Source organism: Phaseolus vulgaris, chromosome 2, assembly GCF_000499845.2.
Source record: "Phaseolus vulgaris cultivar G19833 chromosome 2, P. vulgaris v2.0, whole genome shotgun sequence".
Classification (NCBI taxonomy): Eukaryota; Viridiplantae; Streptophyta; class Magnoliopsida; order Fabales; family Fabaceae; genus Phaseolus; species Phaseolus vulgaris.
In genome coordinates, this window is record NC_023758.2 from 47,763,932 (window position 1) to 47,783,553 (window position 19,622).

Here is a 19,622-nt window from a genome sequence, read left to right on the forward strand (position 1 = left end):
TCAAAGAAATAGATTTTACTTCCAGAAAAATATGAATTTGACTGATTGACTTCTAAAAGAATTTCACCTTGCTTTCAACATTTCTTCACCTTAAGTCTCAATTTAACAGTTTTATTGACATTGTTTAGAGGTACAAACATCCAAAACGACGTCGCATGAATTTGTTCTGCCATGTGACAGCACACAAACACAGAACCCTGAGCCCAAACAAAGTTGAAGAACGCAAAAGACTTTATCTTGTTCTTGATGGCTCTGAAGGTGGCACACACTAACACTTTTCCCATCTTCGCCCCAACCCTCGACCCCAACCCCAACCCGCGTACATCCTCGGAGCTCCGACTCTCTCGCTGGAACAACCCGCAAACCCGCTCCGACAGACCCCCCAATGCACGCCGAACAAACCGGCCCTCCGGCCCGGCCAAAAGGTCCAAAAGCCCACAAAGGCCCAACGTCGACCCGCAGTCCCACCCGGCGCTCAGGTTCTCCAACATCCCCAAATCGAAGCCGCGACGGATAACCTCCGCCCCCGATAACGTGAAAATCAGCGACGACGGACTCTCCTACGTCATCGATGGTGCCCCGTTCGAGTTCAAGTACAGCTACACGGAAACCCCCAAAGCGAAGCCAATCAAAATACGCGAAGCGCCGTTCCTGCCGTTCGGTCCGGCCACCATGCCGCGGCCATGGACGGGGCGCGCGCCGCTACCGCCGAGCAAGAAGAAGCTGAAGGAGTTCGACTCGTTCGAGCTTCCACCGCCGCACAAGAAGGGGGTCAAGCCGGTGCAGTCGCCGGGGCCGTATTTGCGGGGGACTGGGCCCAGGTACGTGAAGTCGAGGGAGGAGATTTTGGGGGAACCATTGACGAAGGAGGAGATTCGTGAATTGGTTAATTCCTGCATGAAAACCCAACGCCAACTCAATATGGGTTCGTTCGTTGCTACTTGCTACTGTTTTCTCCTCGCTTTTGTTGTGTTTGTGGTGGAAAATTCACTGTCTTTGTTTGTGTTTTATTTTAGGTAGAGATGGTTTTACGCATAACATGTTGGATAATATACATGCTCATTGGAAGCGGCGAAGGGTGTGCAAGATCAGATGTTTGGGAGTGTGTACTGTCGATATGGATAATGTTTGCCAGCAGTTAGAGGTTGGATTCTTCTCTACTTTATTGCAATAAATAAAATACATTAATTTACATGCTTAAAGATTTTTACATTCTCGCGTCTAATCACATTCTGACATTTATGATAAGCTACATTCCTCAAATTTTATAATAATTACCGTAAAAGTTATTCATCTATGATGTAGCAGTCAATAAGTTATGTTAGTTGTACTAGTTATGTAAAATTTGTTAGTTGTTAATTTTCTCCCAAATGAGCTCTACAAATTGAAGATGTATACATACACTCATATTAGCATCTTTTTCTTATCAATCAAATACAATGAGAGGCTTCTATGGAAATCCTCCCTTGTTGTTTTATTACTTTTGGCCTCTTATCAACTTGGGTTCACTTGCACATCTTCTCGAAAATCTGATAGTGACACTTGACATTGTTAATTTAAAAATATTTATATTGACAGCACGTACAAATTCAACTAAAAGAAATGGTCTGAGAAGTTTTCGAAGTCATAATTTTGCTGGGTGTTCCGATGTGGTTGTTTCTTTATTATGGTGTTTTTTTATTGTCTTTCTAAGAGATCAAGTGGTAAAGAACAGTATAGGTTAGCATGCCATGTGGAACACTCTTATGCAGGTTGAGAACTTCTTTTCTTTGATTTCTCTTAATGATCTAAAAAAGCCCGTTTCTTTTTCTTTGCAATGATTTATCTTAACCTACTTTTGTGTATTGGCTGTGTCCCCTGACATTTATCATTGAAAAGAAGTTAATCATGTTTAGTTGTTGGGTAATTTTTCCGCATAGTTTCATCTCCTTGCATATCTTGCAACCCTTAAACACAACCTCTGGGTTAAGGAGGAGGAGGAGGAAGATAAATATTGATTGGAGAAGTGCAAGATTTGTCAGGAAATGGAAATGTGCAAAATATCATTGTGCTGCATCATTTGAGTTTCTCTTGCCTCATGTTATCTGATTTTCCAGGAAAAGACAGGGGGTAAAGTCATTTTCAGACGAGGTGGTAAGGTCTACCTGTTTCGAGGAAGAAACTACAATCATAAAACACGCCCACGTTTTCCACTGATGTTGTGGAAACCTGTGAGTCCAGTATATCCTAGTTTGATTCCGCGAGTTCCTAAAGGTCTAACTCTGGAAGAAGTAACTAAAATGCGTGAAAAGGGACGCACATTGATTCCCATTTGCCAGCTAGGTACCATTTTAAGGATGTTTAGTGCAGTTTAGTAATTAAGAAAAGTTAATTTCTCATGGCAAACTGGCATCTAGCTGTCTTTTTTTTTCATGATACACATACTCTTTTAATGCATTGGCTATTTTTATCATGCTACAGGAAAAAATGGTGTTTACTATTACCTAGTTAACACTGTCCGGGAGGCATTTGAAGAGTGTGACCTAGTGCGTATAAACTGTCAAGGACTAAATAAAAGCGACTATCGAAAGATTGGAGCAAAACTAAGGGTATAACCAATTTTGCCTCCAGTGTCGAAGATAATATGAACTCAGATTTTTTCGCTGTTATTTTGGATTTTCTTACATTAATTAATGAGCATACTATTTTAAAATCTTTCTTTCACATCTATTCTTTTAACTGTAGGATCTTGTACCTTGCACATTGATTTCCTTTCAATATGAGCACATACTTATGTGGAGAGGACCAAATTGGAAGTCCTCTATACCAGATCTTGGAGATGACCTCAAGGAAGCCAATAAAATTGTTGACGATAAACATTTTGAAACACGGTCATCAGAGGCCCTAGAAATCTCAGCTCCAGGTCTACAGAAGAACCCAGTAGAGCATGCAAGTAATTTTTCACATGACGCTAGCATTTCCTCCTGTTCAAGTGCTGCGACTTTGGATAAGGTTGAGGTGCCATATCCCAATGAAAATAGCAGACAATCTGTTTCTGAGGTTACTGAGCTTACTTCACTCACAAAAGTCTATGAAGTTGAAACCGCAAATGTTGCCACAGACTCCTGTGCTCAGCCAGACCCTTGCACGAGTCCCAGTCCAAGTATGACCTTTTATAATAACAGTTCTGAAGACTCGTCGAGAGCTATGAGTGATAACCATGGAGCTGAGGATATAATGGATAGCCAAACCTGCTGTGGTGGTCTTTCTGCTTCAATTTCAGGATCTGATGCAAATGTTGGAGGTGGTGACAATTATATCAATGGCATGGTAGATCCTCATTCTGATGAGCTGCTAGATGCTTTAGGAGAAGCAGATGTGAGTCAGTTACCAAGGTCAGCTGCTCCTTGTATGAAAGAAATTTTATTACTGTTCGAACAAGCTGTTGAGAAAGGTAGTGCACTTGTTCTAGATAAAGATTCTTTGGATGCGGACAATATTTATCAAAAAACAGTTGCCTTTGCCAAGTCAGCTTCACCTGGACCAATTTTTGGGAAACACAGAAAGTCTCCAGATGCGGTTCAAAAGAGTCACAAGAAAGAAGGTTCGACTTTAGAGACTAAAGAAACTACCACTGTTTCCACGAAACGGGAAAAGGCGAAGAGTACTAAAATTTCTAGAAAAGCTAATTTTGATGACCAATTACTGAATGTTGTACCACAAGGAACATTAGGAGTTGATGAACTAGCTAAACTTTTATTATGATACTGGATGGTTTTATCGAAAGTTCTGATGACATTGCAGTGCATTTCATTTTCCATCTGAATCATACGTAGTGCATTTTTTGACAATGTATTTTTTTTTTCTACGGCCTTTGCTTTTGTTACTTTCCATAGTATAATTCCAATATTATCACAGTATGGTTTACTCGCTGTCATTATTTTGTTATCAGCTTCCTCATGACTTAGGCTGTGGCTAGACGTCTAATGTAACAGAGTGGTATGGAAAGACGGGGAAGTATCACATCACTATTTTATATTTCATGATGAAATGGGGTCAACTGTTTATTTCATTGTATGGATTTCAGGTAGAATGATGAAGAAATGATTGAAAAATAAGATCGTGAACCCACAATCTCCCGAATTTGGTAGGAAACAAATAAAGTTTTCAGATGCGTAGAGATGAATCGCATTTTATCGTTAATTTGCCTTCTTTTTGGCACATCAAGTCACCTTTTATTCATCACATTTTATACACTTTTTATTCAATTCACAAAATATTACAAGAGGAAGTGATAATCACTGAGAAAAGGAGATTACATATATATATAAGCAACAAACATATTTAAAAGAAAATGTCTAAATATAACTAACTTTTGACAAAGAAAGGAACAACACAATATGCTAAAAAAAGAAAAAAAAAACAATCTAAAGGAAACTACGCGTAAAGTTTTAAACAGTTGCCACTGGCCTCCCGTCTGATACATTTTGGTCGTCAGTTATAACATTCTTCCAGAACCAATGGTTTTCAAAAAGAAGATAAATTTCCTCAATTGGGACCTTCTTTGTTTCCGGCAAAAGGAAGAAAACGAAGCAACTCATGAGGATAATTAAGCCAGCAAAGAGCAAGAAGATTCCATATTTGAGGTGGCAAAGTGACATGAGGAACAACTGAGCAACAATTGCAGTGAAGATCATGTTGACACACACCACAATACTCTGTGCAGCTGACCTTATCTCCAATGGGAATAGCTCACTGGGAACCAACCACCCAAGGGGACCCCAAGATCTTCCATATGCCAATACGAACAAGAAAATCACAACCACCAGAAGAGCACTGATTCCTTTCCCAAGTTCTTTCCCGTGTCCAAAATCCACAGCCAAAACTGAAGCCGTAATAATCTGCAAAGCAATTTAAAAAAGTCCAATAAGCAATTCCATTAAAAGCGTTGCATTTGTTTGATAAAACTAAAGCTTGAACAAGTAGTTACCATGCAGCATATCATTTCAAATCCAGCTTCCAGGAAGAATTTTCTTCTACCAAACTTGTCAACCAAAAACATTGAGATCACAGTGGCAACAAGAAGAGCCCCATTGGTGATAAAAGATGAAAAGAGAGCAGCATTAGCACCAAACCCCAAGCTCTGGAAAATGACAGGGGCATAGAAGAGGATGGAGTTATTGCCAGTTAGCTGCTGGAATGCTGGAATCCCCAAGGCACCTATGATCAGTTGTGGCCTATACTTTCTCCTCAGGAGTGTCCTAAATGGGCTCTTCACAGCTCTTGCTTCTTCACTTGCTTCCTTAAGATCTTCAAATTCAGCATCAACATCCTTCGTGCCTCTAACTTTTTCCAATACTTTTCTTGCTTCATCCAACTTTCCTTGCTCCACAAGGCTGTTAGGTGTCTCAGCACAGAGAATACCACCAATGAGCATAAGAACTGCCGGAACACCTGCCAAACCCAGCGATATCCTCCATCCATGCGGATGGATGTTGTTGGTAAAATAATTCACTAGGTTTGCAATTAAGATTCCAGCACAAGTTGTGAACTGAAACAGTTGGTTCACTGCTCCTCGATTCTTAGCTGGAGCCATTTCCGAAAGATACAATGGAACAGCCTACACATTTGAATGCACCATTAAGAATAATATTTCTTTATAAGTAACCTATGCATGTTACATATCGAGTCAGAAACAAGAAGCAAAGTTGAAACTATAATTACAAACATTATTATGAAGTTTGTATCCACTTATTATATTGAAAATTAAAATGACTTTAATAAGGTGAATGGAGTATTTGACTTACTTGGTTACCAAAGCCAATGCCTCCACCAAGAAGGATCCTGCCAATGATTAGCATTGGAATGTTCTTGGCTGCTGCATTGAGGATTGCCCCTGCTAGAAAGCTAAGGGCTCCCACTATGATGCTGGCTTTTCTTCCCTTCTTCCTTGTTAAGGAGGAAGCAAAGAATGTCATGAACAGTGCTGAGATATAAAGAGATGATGTGAACAGTGTGAGGACTTGGTTGTCATATTTGCAGTAGTCGGTCTCATTCTGATGCATGTTCTTCCTCATGTACACGTCTGGGAAGAATTCCTTCAGAAAATCATCCATGGAAGTTACCCCACCTGACACATCACAACATCACATCTAAATTTCTCATTCTCAACGTACTTTCAGACACCATGAAAAGAACAACACACCCATAACATCACAAACTTTTCTTCCAATGATTTTCTGAATTTTCTACTTTCTAATGCCTCATAGTGACCAATTCCATTAGAACAAAAGACACAGTGTAATCATCTCATATTTTTTTAAAAACATATTTGGTATTTAAATTTTTTTAAAATAAATATAAAAATGAGAGAAGATTAACCTGAAACACCAAGATCATAGCCAAAAAGTGAACCACCAAGTGCCCCAACAATGCATGTGAAGGCAAAATAGATAGTGAATTTGTGGTTATAGAGATGAGCCCTTTTCCCACGTTCTCCTCCTTCTACTATTCCCCCTGCCATTGCTCTCTCTGTCACAACTTTCACTCTTCCTTTTCTGAATACAAAAAGCTCCACCAACTTTCACTATATATATATTAGAGCTTCAGAGTAAATAACAGTTTACAGCCATTAGAAAAAGAAAATTGGTAACAGTAACAGATACAAACAGGGATATATTAACAACTAGTAGGTAATTCTGTTGTTAATTCATCTAAAATAGTTAATACTTAAAAAGCATATAAAATATGAAATATAGATTACAGAATTGGAAGAAAATATTTCTTCATGCATATCTTTTTCAAATTGCTTTGTTTCTCTGTTATCATATGTGGAAAAGGATATGTTGAATTCTAATAATTGAAATTAATTGTTAATTAATAGTATAAGTATATTTTAGTTTATATACTAAATAGTATAATGTAAATCCTAAAGTCGTTGAAGAGATAAACTATTTATGGAATTATAACATATTGGTTTATTTGAAGCCAAATTTGTTTTAAACTTAAATATGAAGAATAAAACCAGAAAAAGTTAATATTGAATATGTTGAGTTGATTTAATTTAAAAAATACAATTTAATGTGGAGGATGTATCTAATTCAAAGCACTTATAACTATATCAAATTTGGATTGTATCACACTTGAATTATATTTGGAAAGTTTTATGTATAAAATAATTTCTAATGAATTTAAAGAATTTTTTTTAATAAATTTAATGAAACAGATATCATAAAATAAAAATTGAAAACACTATAGCTTTTACTCGTTTCCATAATTTAAAATAACATATTTGCAAGCTTTAAATAATTTTTTAAATATAAGTAAAAGCTAAATAATATTAGTACGAAACATTGTATGATATTGGAGAAAAAAGCGAAAAAATAGTAATAATTTAATAATAGACACGTCTTAAATAATTATATACAGATAAATATATAAAATACAATATAATATAAAAATGGTACGTTACATTAATCTTAATAAACCTGTTATTGGAAATATAAAAGCACTTTACACCTATGTAACATAGATACGAGCACTTTACACTTATGTAACATAGAAACGAGCACTGACCCACAGAGACACGGAGATATGTATAATCTCTAAAATGCAGGACACGGGGATACAGATTTATATATTTTATAATTTTGAATTATATAAATTGAAAATAAATATTTATGTGCAAAAGTATGTTTCAGATTCTTTTGGGAGCAGGAAGATATTTTTCATGACTGGTTCAAAAGAATTTGTTTCTTATTTTTATAATCATAATAAAAATTTATATAATAAATTTGAGTTTTTAGAAAATTATTGTATTTATACCTTTTAAAATTGTGTTAGAACCGTGTTAAAATTTTCAAAAATCCAACAAATTTTTTTAAATTGAACACTTCACGATAAATGTCGTGTCGACACTTATACGTGTGTCCGAGTCTCATAGTAAAGATCTAAAACGTTACCCTTATTTAAATACTCATCTAAATTATTTATTATACTTAACTGTTAATTTTTATAAATAACATATATGTTCTGTTAAAACAATAGTATTTTGGACTGATTGGATTGCTCGAACTGAAAAAATAAAAATAAAAATGAATTAATAATATTTAATTGATTTTACTTCGGTTAGTTTTAAAGATTTTCATAGTTAATTAAAATTAAATTAATCCATACCAATATATATAATATAGGGATTCCATTATTCATTTTTTTTTCTAAAATTACTTAGATATAATTATTTTTTCTACCTAAAAGTCACAATTTGTTAACAACTTATTCTAGTTAGAAATTTGATTTTATAAAGATTTTAATTGAGATTCTTAAACATGAGTAGGTTTTTGTTCATTGGTGCATTTCATGTTGTGATAAGTTTTATAATGAAAGTTTATAACTATTAAATCTTAATTTAAATTGTGATATACGGTTGTTTTTCAATTATCGATTATTTAAAATATTGTAAAAATTTAAATTTAGATAGAGATAAAAGATGAAAAATTAAAACAGATAAACATTCTAAAAAATCAATTGTAATTTGTAAATACAAAAATAAAAGGTATTTTGTGATGAGTGAAGTATAATTCTTTAACTTGTTAGTAGGGAAATACACCTTTAAAAAAGAGAGTGATGATATGTTAAAACTGTATACAGTAAAATCATATATATAACATAATAACAAATTAATATTTTAATAATATTTATTTTATTTTTTAATTTAAAATATTATTATATTATTATAAGGAGGTATGAAGTGTGTTGTTTACTATTCACAGAAATGTCAAACAAAATTTTCCATCAAGATTCAAGAAAAGAAGAAATGCAGAATATGAAATTTCCTACCTAAAAAAATAACTACTTTATAATATAATTTTAATATATTTCTTATATAATATAAGTACTTTAAAGTTAGTTTGAAATTTAGTGATATAACTAAAATTTTCTGTATTTATCTTTGCTTTATGGGTTAGAATCAGTGGTTACACTTTGTTCTAAATTCTGGCATTCTTAAACCACTAATAAAATTCCATTGCTTCTAAAAACAAATTTGGCACACTTTCTGCTACAATTCTCTCTTCTTTAAACCACTAATAAGATTCCTTTGCTTTTCAAAACAAAATTTAAATTTATTCAGTGTAGGACAAAAACTTAACTGAACAAAAAAATTGTTTGAGTTTTGTAATTATAAAATGTTGGTTATATAAATAATTTTCTTCACTTTACGAGTAACTCTTCAAAAAAAATTTAATATCTTCAAGTTTTAAAAATAAACATCCTTGATTGTTTATTGTATTCATAATGAGATTCGTTTATATTTTTTAAAAAATTATTATTTTAATATGATTCTCAATTAAAAAAGAGGTATTTATAAAGTATAAAAATCTATTCATATAAATAATTTTCTTCAATTTATAAATAATTTTTTTAATTTAAATAATCAATATATATATAAGACTTATATTAAAATGATTTTTTTATTTATTATAACACTCTTTCGTAGATATCCATCTAGATGCTATGAAGGTACAGTATATTTTATTGACGTAAATCGTTTGGATTAAGTGGATTTTTTTGGATTAAGAAAAATTAAGTAAAAAGTGAGAAGAAAAATAGAAATAAATTTAATTGATGTGATAGAAAAAATTAATTGAATAGTATTGCGAATTATTAAAATATTTTTTATTTTATTTTAATGAGAATGAATATAAATTAATATTGAAAGGTGATTAGTTATAAAGTTATTATTTTATAAAATTAAAAAATAAATTCCAAAATACAATATATTTAAATAATTAATTTTAATCATATAATTATTTTTGACATTTAAAATATGTTTTTCTTAATTAAATTATTTACATTATTTTATCCTGATAATATATAAGGACTAAATTTATAAATAATTGGATAAATTTTGTAAATATTTATAAGGTTTAATAAAAAAATATTTCATATTTATTTAATTTTAATATGTTTTTAAATTATATAGTAACATAGCATTATATTAATTATTTTTTTCCTTTCTTCTTTTATACAATTATATTGGTTGAGAGAATTTAATTTAATACAATTCATGCTTACTAATTCTAGTTTCACATTATATGCTTAATAATAATAGTATTTTATTTTGTATAATTATTTAAAATCTAAAAGTTAAACATTTAACTTATAAAATAATAATTCTTTCATCTAAAAAAATTAAAAAGTGTTGAATCAAATTCTATATAACTTTATTCCACAAGGAAAGGAGTGGCAACCATGCTAAAGAAATAGTACTTGTCTCACTCCAAGTATAACGGGTCTTATTGGTAGTCATAAATCACTAGGCATAATGAATCAAATAAAATCCTTTTGTTTCATTTTATATCTTGCCATTGCTCTAAGTATTATCGTAATGGTCTTTATATAGTATACTGTGGACAATTTTAAGAGCAACAAATTATATTTTCAAAGCAATAACATAATACACTTAATTCTTTGATAATGTAAGTAAGAAACAAATAGCTAAAAGAGAAAGACAAGACATATATTCTTGTTCAATCTATTCTGTTGACAGTTTTATATTGTAGTTACTGGTTTCCAGTTTGATGTCTTTTGGTCTTGGTCCGATCTTATGATGTGCTTCCAGAACCAATGGTTTTCAAAAAGAAGATAAATTTCCTCAATTGGGACCTTCTTTGTTTCCGGCAAAAGGAAGAAAACGAAGCAACTCATGAAGATAATTAAGCCAGCAAAGAGCAAGAAGATTCCATATTTGAGGTGGCAAAGTGACATGAGGAACAACTGAGCAACAAGTGCAGTGAAGATCATGTTCACACACACCACAATACTCTGTGCAGCTGATCTTATCTCCAATGGGAATAGCTCACTGGGAACCAACCACCCAAGAGGACCCCAAGATCTTCCATATGCCAATACGAACAAGAAAATCACAATAACCAGAAAGGCACTGATTCCTTTCCCAAGTTCTTTGCCATGTCCAAACTCCAGAGCCAAAACCACAGCTGTAATAATCTGCAAAGCAATAAAAAAAGGTCCAATAAGCAATTCCATTAAAAGCGTTGCATTTGTTTGATAAAACTAAAGCTTGAACAAGTAGTTACCATGCAGCATATCATTTCAAATCCAGCTTCCAGAAAGAATTTTCTTCTACCAAACTTGTCAACCAAAAACATTGAGATCACAGTGGCAACAAGAAGAGCCCCATTGGTAATAAAAGATGAAAAGAGAGCAGCATTAGCACCAAATCCCAAGCTCTGGAAAATGACAGGGGCATAGAAGAGGATGGAGTTATTGCCAGTTAGCTGCTGGAATGCTGGAATCCCCAAGGCACCTATGATCAGTTGTGGCCTATACTTCCTCCTCAGGAGTGTCTTAAATGGGCTCTTGATAGCTCTTGCTTCTTCACTTGCTTCCTTAAGATCTTCAAATTCAGCATCAACATTCTTCGTACCTCTAACTCTTTCCAATACTTTTCTTGCTTCATCCAACTTTCCTTGCTCCACAAGGCTGTTAGGTGTCTCAGCACAGAGAAGACCACCAATGAGCATAAGAACTGCCGGAACACCTGCCAAACCCAGCGATATCCTCCATCCATGCGGATGGATTTTGTTGGTAAAGTAATTCACTAGGTTTGCAATTAAGATTCCAGCACAAGTTGTGAACTGAAACAGTTGGTTCACTGCTCCTCGGTTCTTTGCTGGAGCCATTTCCGAAAGATACAATGGAACAGCCTACACAATTGAATGCACCATTAAGAATAATGTTTCTCTATAACTATCATATGCATGCTTGGAAATCCATTCAGAAACAATTAGAAAAGAATGAAATGAGTGACTAAAGTAAAATTTATAAAATTGGGACTGAAATGAGTCTTGTAATCTGAGGACTAAAGTGAGGGTTGATGGGTTTAGTTTTGGAGCATTTGACTTACTTGATTACCAAAGCCAATGCCTCCACCAAGAAGAACCCTGCCAATGATTAGCATTGCAATGTTCTTGGCTGCTGCATTGAGGATTGCCCCTGCTAGAAAGCTAAGGGCTCCTGCTATGATACTGGCCTTTCTTCCCTTCTTCCTTGTTAAGGGGGAAGCAAAGAATGTCATGATCAGTGCTGAGATATAAAGAGATGATGTAAACAGTGTCAGCACTTGGTTGTCATATTTACAATAGTCTGTTTCATTCTGATGCTCCTGCTTCCTTTTGAACACGTCTGGGAAGAATTCCTTCAAGAAATCGTCCATTGAAGTCACCCCACCTGACACCACACCATCACAACTAAATTTTTTATTCTCAACTTACTTTGATGTAATAAAAAAATGCAGGGGAGGTAATAATACCACTTCAACTGAAAATTAAGAAACCAAATCTGATTACGGGTCTTTGCGTTTAGTATCAAAATTAATTTCACAAAAGTTCAACAGATGTTGTCGTCTCTTTCGTGGCTATTGATTTATCTTCTGTAATCTGATTTTTTATTTGTGTTGGCTCGTGTTTCACTGAATTTTCGAATTTGTTTTCAAAATTATACGACTTTGTTCTTTTATTTTTAAAATTAAAAAATAGTTAATTCTCATGTTTTAAACATTATTCTCAACCATTTATCTTCATGGAGTAAGACAGATATAGATCTGAACAGAAGCTGCAGCAAATTTGTAAGCGGTCATGTCATATCATAGTTCAACGTAAGCTTTCAGACATATGCAACTTCATTGCTTGTACACAACAAAAGTAGATAGTTTGTTTAATCAAACATTGAAGATGAAAATTGATAATTCAGTTTTATAACAGTTCACCAAACCATTTTTACAGCAATCTTTTCAAAAAACTGAACTTCAAAACAAAGTTCAGTTTAGTTTTGGGAACATCCCTAGCCCATGGAAGACATGTCCAAGAAAAAACGAATTCAATTCTAACAAAGTAAAATGTGAAAACATGAATTAACACATAGACAAATTAAAAACCAATAATACTACTAAAAACACAATGGAATAACAAAAAATAAAGTAAAAGAAGCAATGCAAAAACAGTGTTTGTTTAATACCCTGAATAATTGCAGGGTATCATGAATTCAGAGAATACTAAATTCCAGCGGCTATCCCCGGCAAAGTTTTGGAGTCAAAATCAATACACACTATACGCATGTTTCAACAATAAATCAAAATCAAATCAAAACCCCCTTTTTTCACGATCGTTATATTAAATTCTTCACAAGTTTATACTTCGAGTACCAATGCATCATCGTCAAGTAATTAGATTTTTGTTGTTACTTTTCTTTAATGCAACGAAGAGGTGTGGTGAATCTAAAAGAGAAACCGATGAAACAGATAAAGAAGAAAAAGTAACATAATTTGGCAGAACAGAGCATGTGAAAGTGATGTCAGAACAGAAACATGAACAGAGGAAGAAGAACCTGAAACACCAAGATCATAGCCAAAGAGAGAACCGCCAAGGGCCCCAACGAAACATGTAAAAGCGAAATAGTGAGTGAATCTGTGCTCGTAAAGGTGAGCCCTTTTCCCTGGTGCTCCACTTTCTACTCCTCCACCTGCCATTTCTCTATCTCTGAATTTGTGTTAGTGTTTCAGAACAGAGCTCAACACAACACAACACAACACACACAGTTCCACTTCATATGACTCTTATAAGGATGTCCTAGTCAACGCCCCAACCCAACTCATCAAAAGGTAACTCTTTTTTATTTTATTTTATTTTATTTAAATTAATATACTAAAATACAACGTTTACTAAATTACTATTCATTCTTTTCTTCCTACCCCACTCATTAATGTTTTCATTTCCAATAAAATAATATTCTTTATTTATTTCTATATATAAATAAATATTTAGTTTGTCATTAATAATTTGTTTTTTTCACCCTAAACACTAAAGGACACTAATAATTGAACTTTTTATTTCTCCAAATGTGTATAGGAAAAAGAATGAGACATTTTAAGAATTAAAATCATAAATGGTATTTTGGCAAAAGGACATTAAAAATTCATAAGAAAAATTCATTTTCTTTTCTGAATCAATTATGTTAAGTGTCTCTAATGGATAACCTCAAATGACATCACACACAACATGAGTTGTGAACAGATAGTACCAATTTAACCCATCAACGGATCCTCAGATTTCGTAAACACAGTTAATGCGCAACTACGAAAGGAAACAACTCTAATTTAATGCTGCCAGAATAAAATATGCTATTTTTTCCCTTTCACAAACAAATATATTAAGGAATAATTAATTAATTAAGTTTAAATCATTAGCAGTGGAAATATAGATTAAGATAAAAAATGATAAGAGTGAGAGTCAGAGTGTGGAATTATCAAACTGAATGGTCAATCTTATCTTATCTCAGTCATATAAATTACGTGAATATATAATTTGTGACAACTTACCAATCAAAAATTCATCATTTTTCTAATATGGAGGCTGCATTCGTCAATGCATTCTATTTTATTTTGAAATAGTCAACTATTGTCGAACCATGTGATATGGTTTATATCTGTTTTTTTAAAATGCATTTTAAATAATGATACATAAAATCAATTAACATATTTAATTAATCTAATTTAAACATTAGTTTGTTCTTGTGAATTGGTTGAGCGTAAGTTAATTCAAAACTATCTCATAGCATAAAATTCACAATTAAATGGAGAAATTTAGTGATAAATAATTTATTTAAGGATTTAATTTAATCTTATTTTTATTTTAATGTTGATTTATTTAAGCTGGTTTTTATTTTGAATGTTAAATCAATTTTTTCTATCCAGATATGGGATTTTATGTATAAATGGTTAATACTTTATTAATTGGTATTTTAGTCCATGTATAGCGCTTCATAAATATTTCTTCTATATATAATTAAAATTCACAATAAATATTTTTTTTAATGCATACTATAAATTATTAAAATTATAACAAATGTCTTTAAAGATATAGCATTTAGATTATTATTATTCTTAATACTCTCACTCTTTTGTTTTCTAATTAATAAATAAATAAATTTTCAACTCAACCATATATTGGTTCAATAACTCAAATTACTACTTTCCACCTTTACTTTATAATATATACATACGTTAATGGCAATATTGATTTATCAAAACTTTAACCTATTATATCTATATATCTATCTATCTATCTATAATATTAAATTATTGCTTTTAAATTATTTCATATCCTTGTATTATAATATACCACAATAAATCATTCCTTTCGTTGATATCATTTCATTTGTGAACCCTCAGTGTTTGAAAGATGTTTGTTTTCTGTAATTTTATTTTACTTTTCTTGGAAAATATAAGTTGAGAATAAATATTCTCATTTGAAAGTTATGGAAATGTATTATCTGATATATTATATCATAGATATAAATTTATTTGAAAGAAGAACCATCAACTCAATTAACTAAGTTCAATGAAACAATTAACAGCATCAAACCGAATAAATGAAATGTATGTCAAAATATCGCGAGAGGAAAAAATTTGTGAGATTCTTCCAGTGCAAATTCTCCTCAATGGAGTAGTTACTTTAGGTGAAGCTTCCATATCGTTGGAAACCAAACCACTATAAGTTAAAGTTGTCTAACAAAACACTTTTTTATGGTTGTTTCAATCTACAACACCTGAGAATCACAGCAAGTGCTATTTATCAACCAATCAGCAATTACGAGACTATGAATAGAGGTAGAAACAATCAGCAATTTCCGAAAGAAAGAGAGACAAAAGACTGAGGAACACAACCAATTACGTTTGTGCTAATTTAAGAAGGTTTCTATTTTTTTTGGACAAAGAAGGGTAGTTTATGAAACAGAGAAATCGAAATTGAAATAGAAAGTCGTGAATTGATAAATTTTGTTGGATTGGTTGAAGAAGTCCTCCACAATAAATGTACTGACACAACCAGCTTTGTCTAAATAATGACAATTGGTGTAGACATCCTTATACCTACCAATAAAAAGATGAATTGGAGGAGTTTAAACTTTTAAAGTAACTTCGAGATGAATGATTTTGGTCTCCCGATACGAGACGTATATTACGAATGAATATTTATAGGGATCATACACTTGTGATGCTTTGTTTGTCTGGTGTTTATAGAATGTGGTTGAAAGATTTGGAATTATAGAAATACTTCTGGGATATTTGCTCAAGATTCAAGTACTGGAGAAAAAAAAGGAAGATGAATATTACATTATGCTAATGGAGTTGGTAACATTATGCATAGATATGGTTCATAGTCTTAGTATTGTTAGTCGATATATGAGAGAACCTAGACAAACTCATTAAAAGGTTTTAAGGTGGGTGCTGAAATATTTAGAAGAACAATATTGTCTTGTTTGGTATATAGTTATCTACCTTTCATAAAATTGTTATAGAAGGGTATCTGGACATTGATTATGTAGTTTACTATAAATATAGTATACAATTAGCGGTGACTTTATCTACAACTCATACAAAATGTATTGCGTTCACAAAAGGGGTAGATGAGATACTGAAATTGAAGGGGATGAGTTGAACTCTTCATTGTAACAATCAAAGTGACATACATCTATAGCTAATCAAAATTACCATGAGAGGATGAAACACATATACATCATAATACATTTCGTGAGACATTATTGAGTTTGAGGTGGTCAAGATCAATAAGATAGTTTAATAAGAAAATTCACTAGATATATTTACAAAAATTTTACCAAGATTGAGATTCAGATAGTGTATGAAGCTAGTTAATTTTTCATTTGAGACGAAAGAAAGTTGAAGTTGATAGCTCTCCCATGATTTGAAATCAAGGTAGAGAATTGTAATGATTGACCTAAATCATATACACAAATCGTCTATTGGAGAGTTTAGTCAAACAGTCTAATTAGACCATCTGATGTGAAGGAGAATAAAATATCTATTGGAGATAATCTAATAATATTAAAATGAATTTTACAGTCTAATTTGTGTTCGATAATTGACTTGATAATTTTATTTTTTGAACGATTTTCGGTTACTCTTTAGTATAAGGTATATATATATATATATATATATATATATTTATAAAAAGACTTTATAAACTTAGACCATACACACATTCTGAGTAAATGTTTTGGATAGACTATAGATATTAATAAAATTCTTTTCTTCAATGTTGTTCATGTGTTTTTTTCTTTGTTATTATTGAAAATCGAACAATTCATCACTCATTATTTACACTACATTTTATTTAGTGAAATCTATCTCTAAATAATTAATATGAAAAAGTTCATTTTGAAAGAGAATTTTTAGCATATTTTTGTAATATTTAAAATTAAATAATACATATATTTATTATTATTATTATTATTATTATTATTATTATTATATATATATATATATATATATATATATATAATGTAGCCTTTTCTCACCTAACCTAAGGAATGACTTAAAAGCTATTTCATAAAAAAAAACAAATATATATTAACATGACCAATTAAATATAATTTAAGAATATTTTTACTATTTTGACTTAAATATGTTTTTAGTTTAGGTAAAATAAATAAGTTTTAATTTTTTATTTTTATGAAAAGTTTTATTTTTTTATTCCTGTGGTATTTAAATCAATGTTTTTAATCTTTATAAAATGCATGAATTTTTATTTTAATCTATGTATAATTTTTTTATCCCTTCAAAATTTAAAAATCACCATTTGTTCTCACATTCATTTTAAGATAGTTAAATAATATTTATTTTACTAGTTATATCTAAGATATTAGTAGGCGTCACTTAAAATAGTCATTTGACACTTTATTCAACCCATAAGTAATTAAATAGTAACACGTAATACTAAAAATGAAAACAACATTTCTTAAGCAAATAAAAATAAAAATTAAGTTTAAAACTCACTTAGAAACTATAATATAATTTAAGAACTAATTTTCATCTTCTAAAGTAATGATTTGTTCTTTAGAGTTCAGTAGTTTGAGGAATTTTAGAACGAAAAGTAATTGCTGCAAATGCACATAAAGAAACATTTCTCTTATAAGATAATAAAGAAAGTGAGAAAACATATCACTTTCAATATAAGGAAAAAAAAAATGAAATGCGTAAAGAAAATAATCATTTCCCATAATATCCTCAGTCCCCAAAAAATGTGTTATTACAATTTATCCAATACCGAATGTCTTCAATCGAATTATTTTTGTCTTCTCTTTAATTTTAACTGTTCTCTTTGGGTGTCCAGGTGGGATACCTGCAAAGATGTTTTTGTCTTCTCTTTAATTATAAGTGTTCTTCTTGGATGTCCGAGAGGGTAAGAGTATCTACAAAGATCCTCTGACACTCAAGTTAGAGGAGGTCAATTTTGGTAGTTTAATTCAAAATTCAAAATAACATTACATTTCACTATGAAAGTTTTCTCTTATTTATACCGTTTTAGTGAATCTTATCCTGTCAGAATGATTAAACAAAATCTAATTGACGTTTAATCCCACTTTATAATCCCTAATCGAGATTAATGTTCCTACTCTGTGATGTGACGTGAACATTGTTTTTTTACTAAGTGACCGCTAGACCGTCTATTCAGATTTTTGATTTCATAATATAACAAAATGTATAAATAATTTAAAACTTCTTTAATTTAATTTATTGATTATTTTTTAAAAATAAAAAATTCCTTCATTTTCATTTTTCATTTTTCATTTAAACATGGGTTAGTTTTTCAAAAGTATGAAATGAAATTGGTTTTGAACGGTGCATGTAGAATGAGGTATCTATGTCACCTTTATTATTGAGCTCATATAGTCAAGATGATAATCTAAGGGGCAGTGTTCTGGGTCAAAATAAATGTCCTTTTAGATCTTATAAACATAATTTGTTCAACCTTTAATTTTGTAAAGGATATTAAAAAGGGTTAAACTTAATTTAACTTTATCAATTAAAGGTTAAAAGTAAATATTGAATAATTAAAATCAAGTAATCGATATTTATAACTCTAAAGATTAAGATGGAAATTTACTGTGTGCAGGTTGAGATAATAAAGTAACGAGAAAGGGGTCTAAAGCATGTTTTGAAAATTTTAATTTGTCATAATTTAAAAAAAAATAGGTATTTAACTGTTATCATTTTGAAAAATATAATGTATTTTCAATCACTCGAGAATTCAATTTTCAATCACAATGATCTTAAATATGTAAAGTATCTTAGTTATTAATAATAATGAATACAAATATTTTAGTTATTAGGTGGATAAGATATTATGATATCAGAATACATGCTGTTAGTATCTTTATTTGATTTTTTTTTATCAAACTACTACAGTAAAATTATTAAGAATTGAAAAATGATTTATATTTTTTTTCATATATTTATTTATATATATATACATATATATAGATTTCTAGAATTGAAAATATTTTTAAGAAAATAAAATTTATTTAAACATATACTTTGCATATAATTTATTTGATTTTTTTAAAAAGATTGATTTTTATTGATAGTTTGTCATATATTTAGTTTGACTTACATTTTAGAATTAAATTTTTATTTAAGTTTATAATTTAAAGAATAACACCTATTCTCGTCCCTGTTTAGAAATAACTCATATATTAACTAATTAAGTTTGATTTCTTTAACATTTATTCAGTGTTTTAGTTATACTGATTAGTAATTTATGCTAACA

General features: G+C 31.0%; 3 protein-coding genes across 3 annotated transcripts; 1 reads left to right on the top strand and 2 right to left on the bottom strand.

Moving 5' to 3' along the window:
- Nucleotides 1–33: 33 nt before the first annotated feature.
- LOC137812847 (CRS2-associated factor 1, chloroplastic-like) lies at nt 34–3,830 on the top strand. Its single transcript, XM_068615074.1, has 5 exons — nt 34–925; nt 1,017–1,144; nt 2,097–2,322; nt 2,461–2,588; nt 2,725–3,830. Exons 1-5 carry the CDS (start codon nt 247–249, stop codon nt 3,742–3,744), a joined length of 2,181 nt encoding a protein of 726 aa, XP_068471175.1. The 5' UTR covers nt 34–246; the 3' UTR covers nt 3,745–3,830.
- Nucleotides 3,831–4,355: 525 nt separating this feature from the next.
- LOC137812849 (sugar transport protein 14-like) lies at nt 4,356–6,526 on the bottom strand. The gene is made up of 4 exons (XM_068615078.1): nt 6,361–6,526; nt 5,787–6,109; nt 4,970–5,599; nt 4,356–4,880 (listed from the first exon to the last, which is right to left on the bottom strand). The coding sequence occupies exons 1-4, from the start codon at nt 6,500–6,502 to the stop codon at nt 4,431–4,433; spliced, it is 1,545 nt and encodes a 514-aa protein (XP_068471179.1). The 5' UTR covers nt 6,503–6,526; the 3' UTR covers nt 4,356–4,430.
- Nucleotides 6,527–10,395: 3,869 nt separating this feature from the next.
- On the bottom strand, nt 10,396–13,639 carry LOC137812850 (sugar transport protein 14-like). The gene is made up of 4 exons (XM_068615079.1): nt 13,384–13,639; nt 11,906–12,228; nt 11,076–11,705; nt 10,396–10,986 (listed from the first exon to the last, which is right to left on the bottom strand). The coding sequence occupies exons 1-4, from the start codon at nt 13,523–13,525 to the stop codon at nt 10,531–10,533; spliced, it is 1,551 nt and encodes a 516-aa protein (XP_068471180.1). The 5' UTR covers nt 13,526–13,639; the 3' UTR covers nt 10,396–10,530.
- Nucleotides 13,640–19,622: the final 5,983 nt, after the last annotated feature.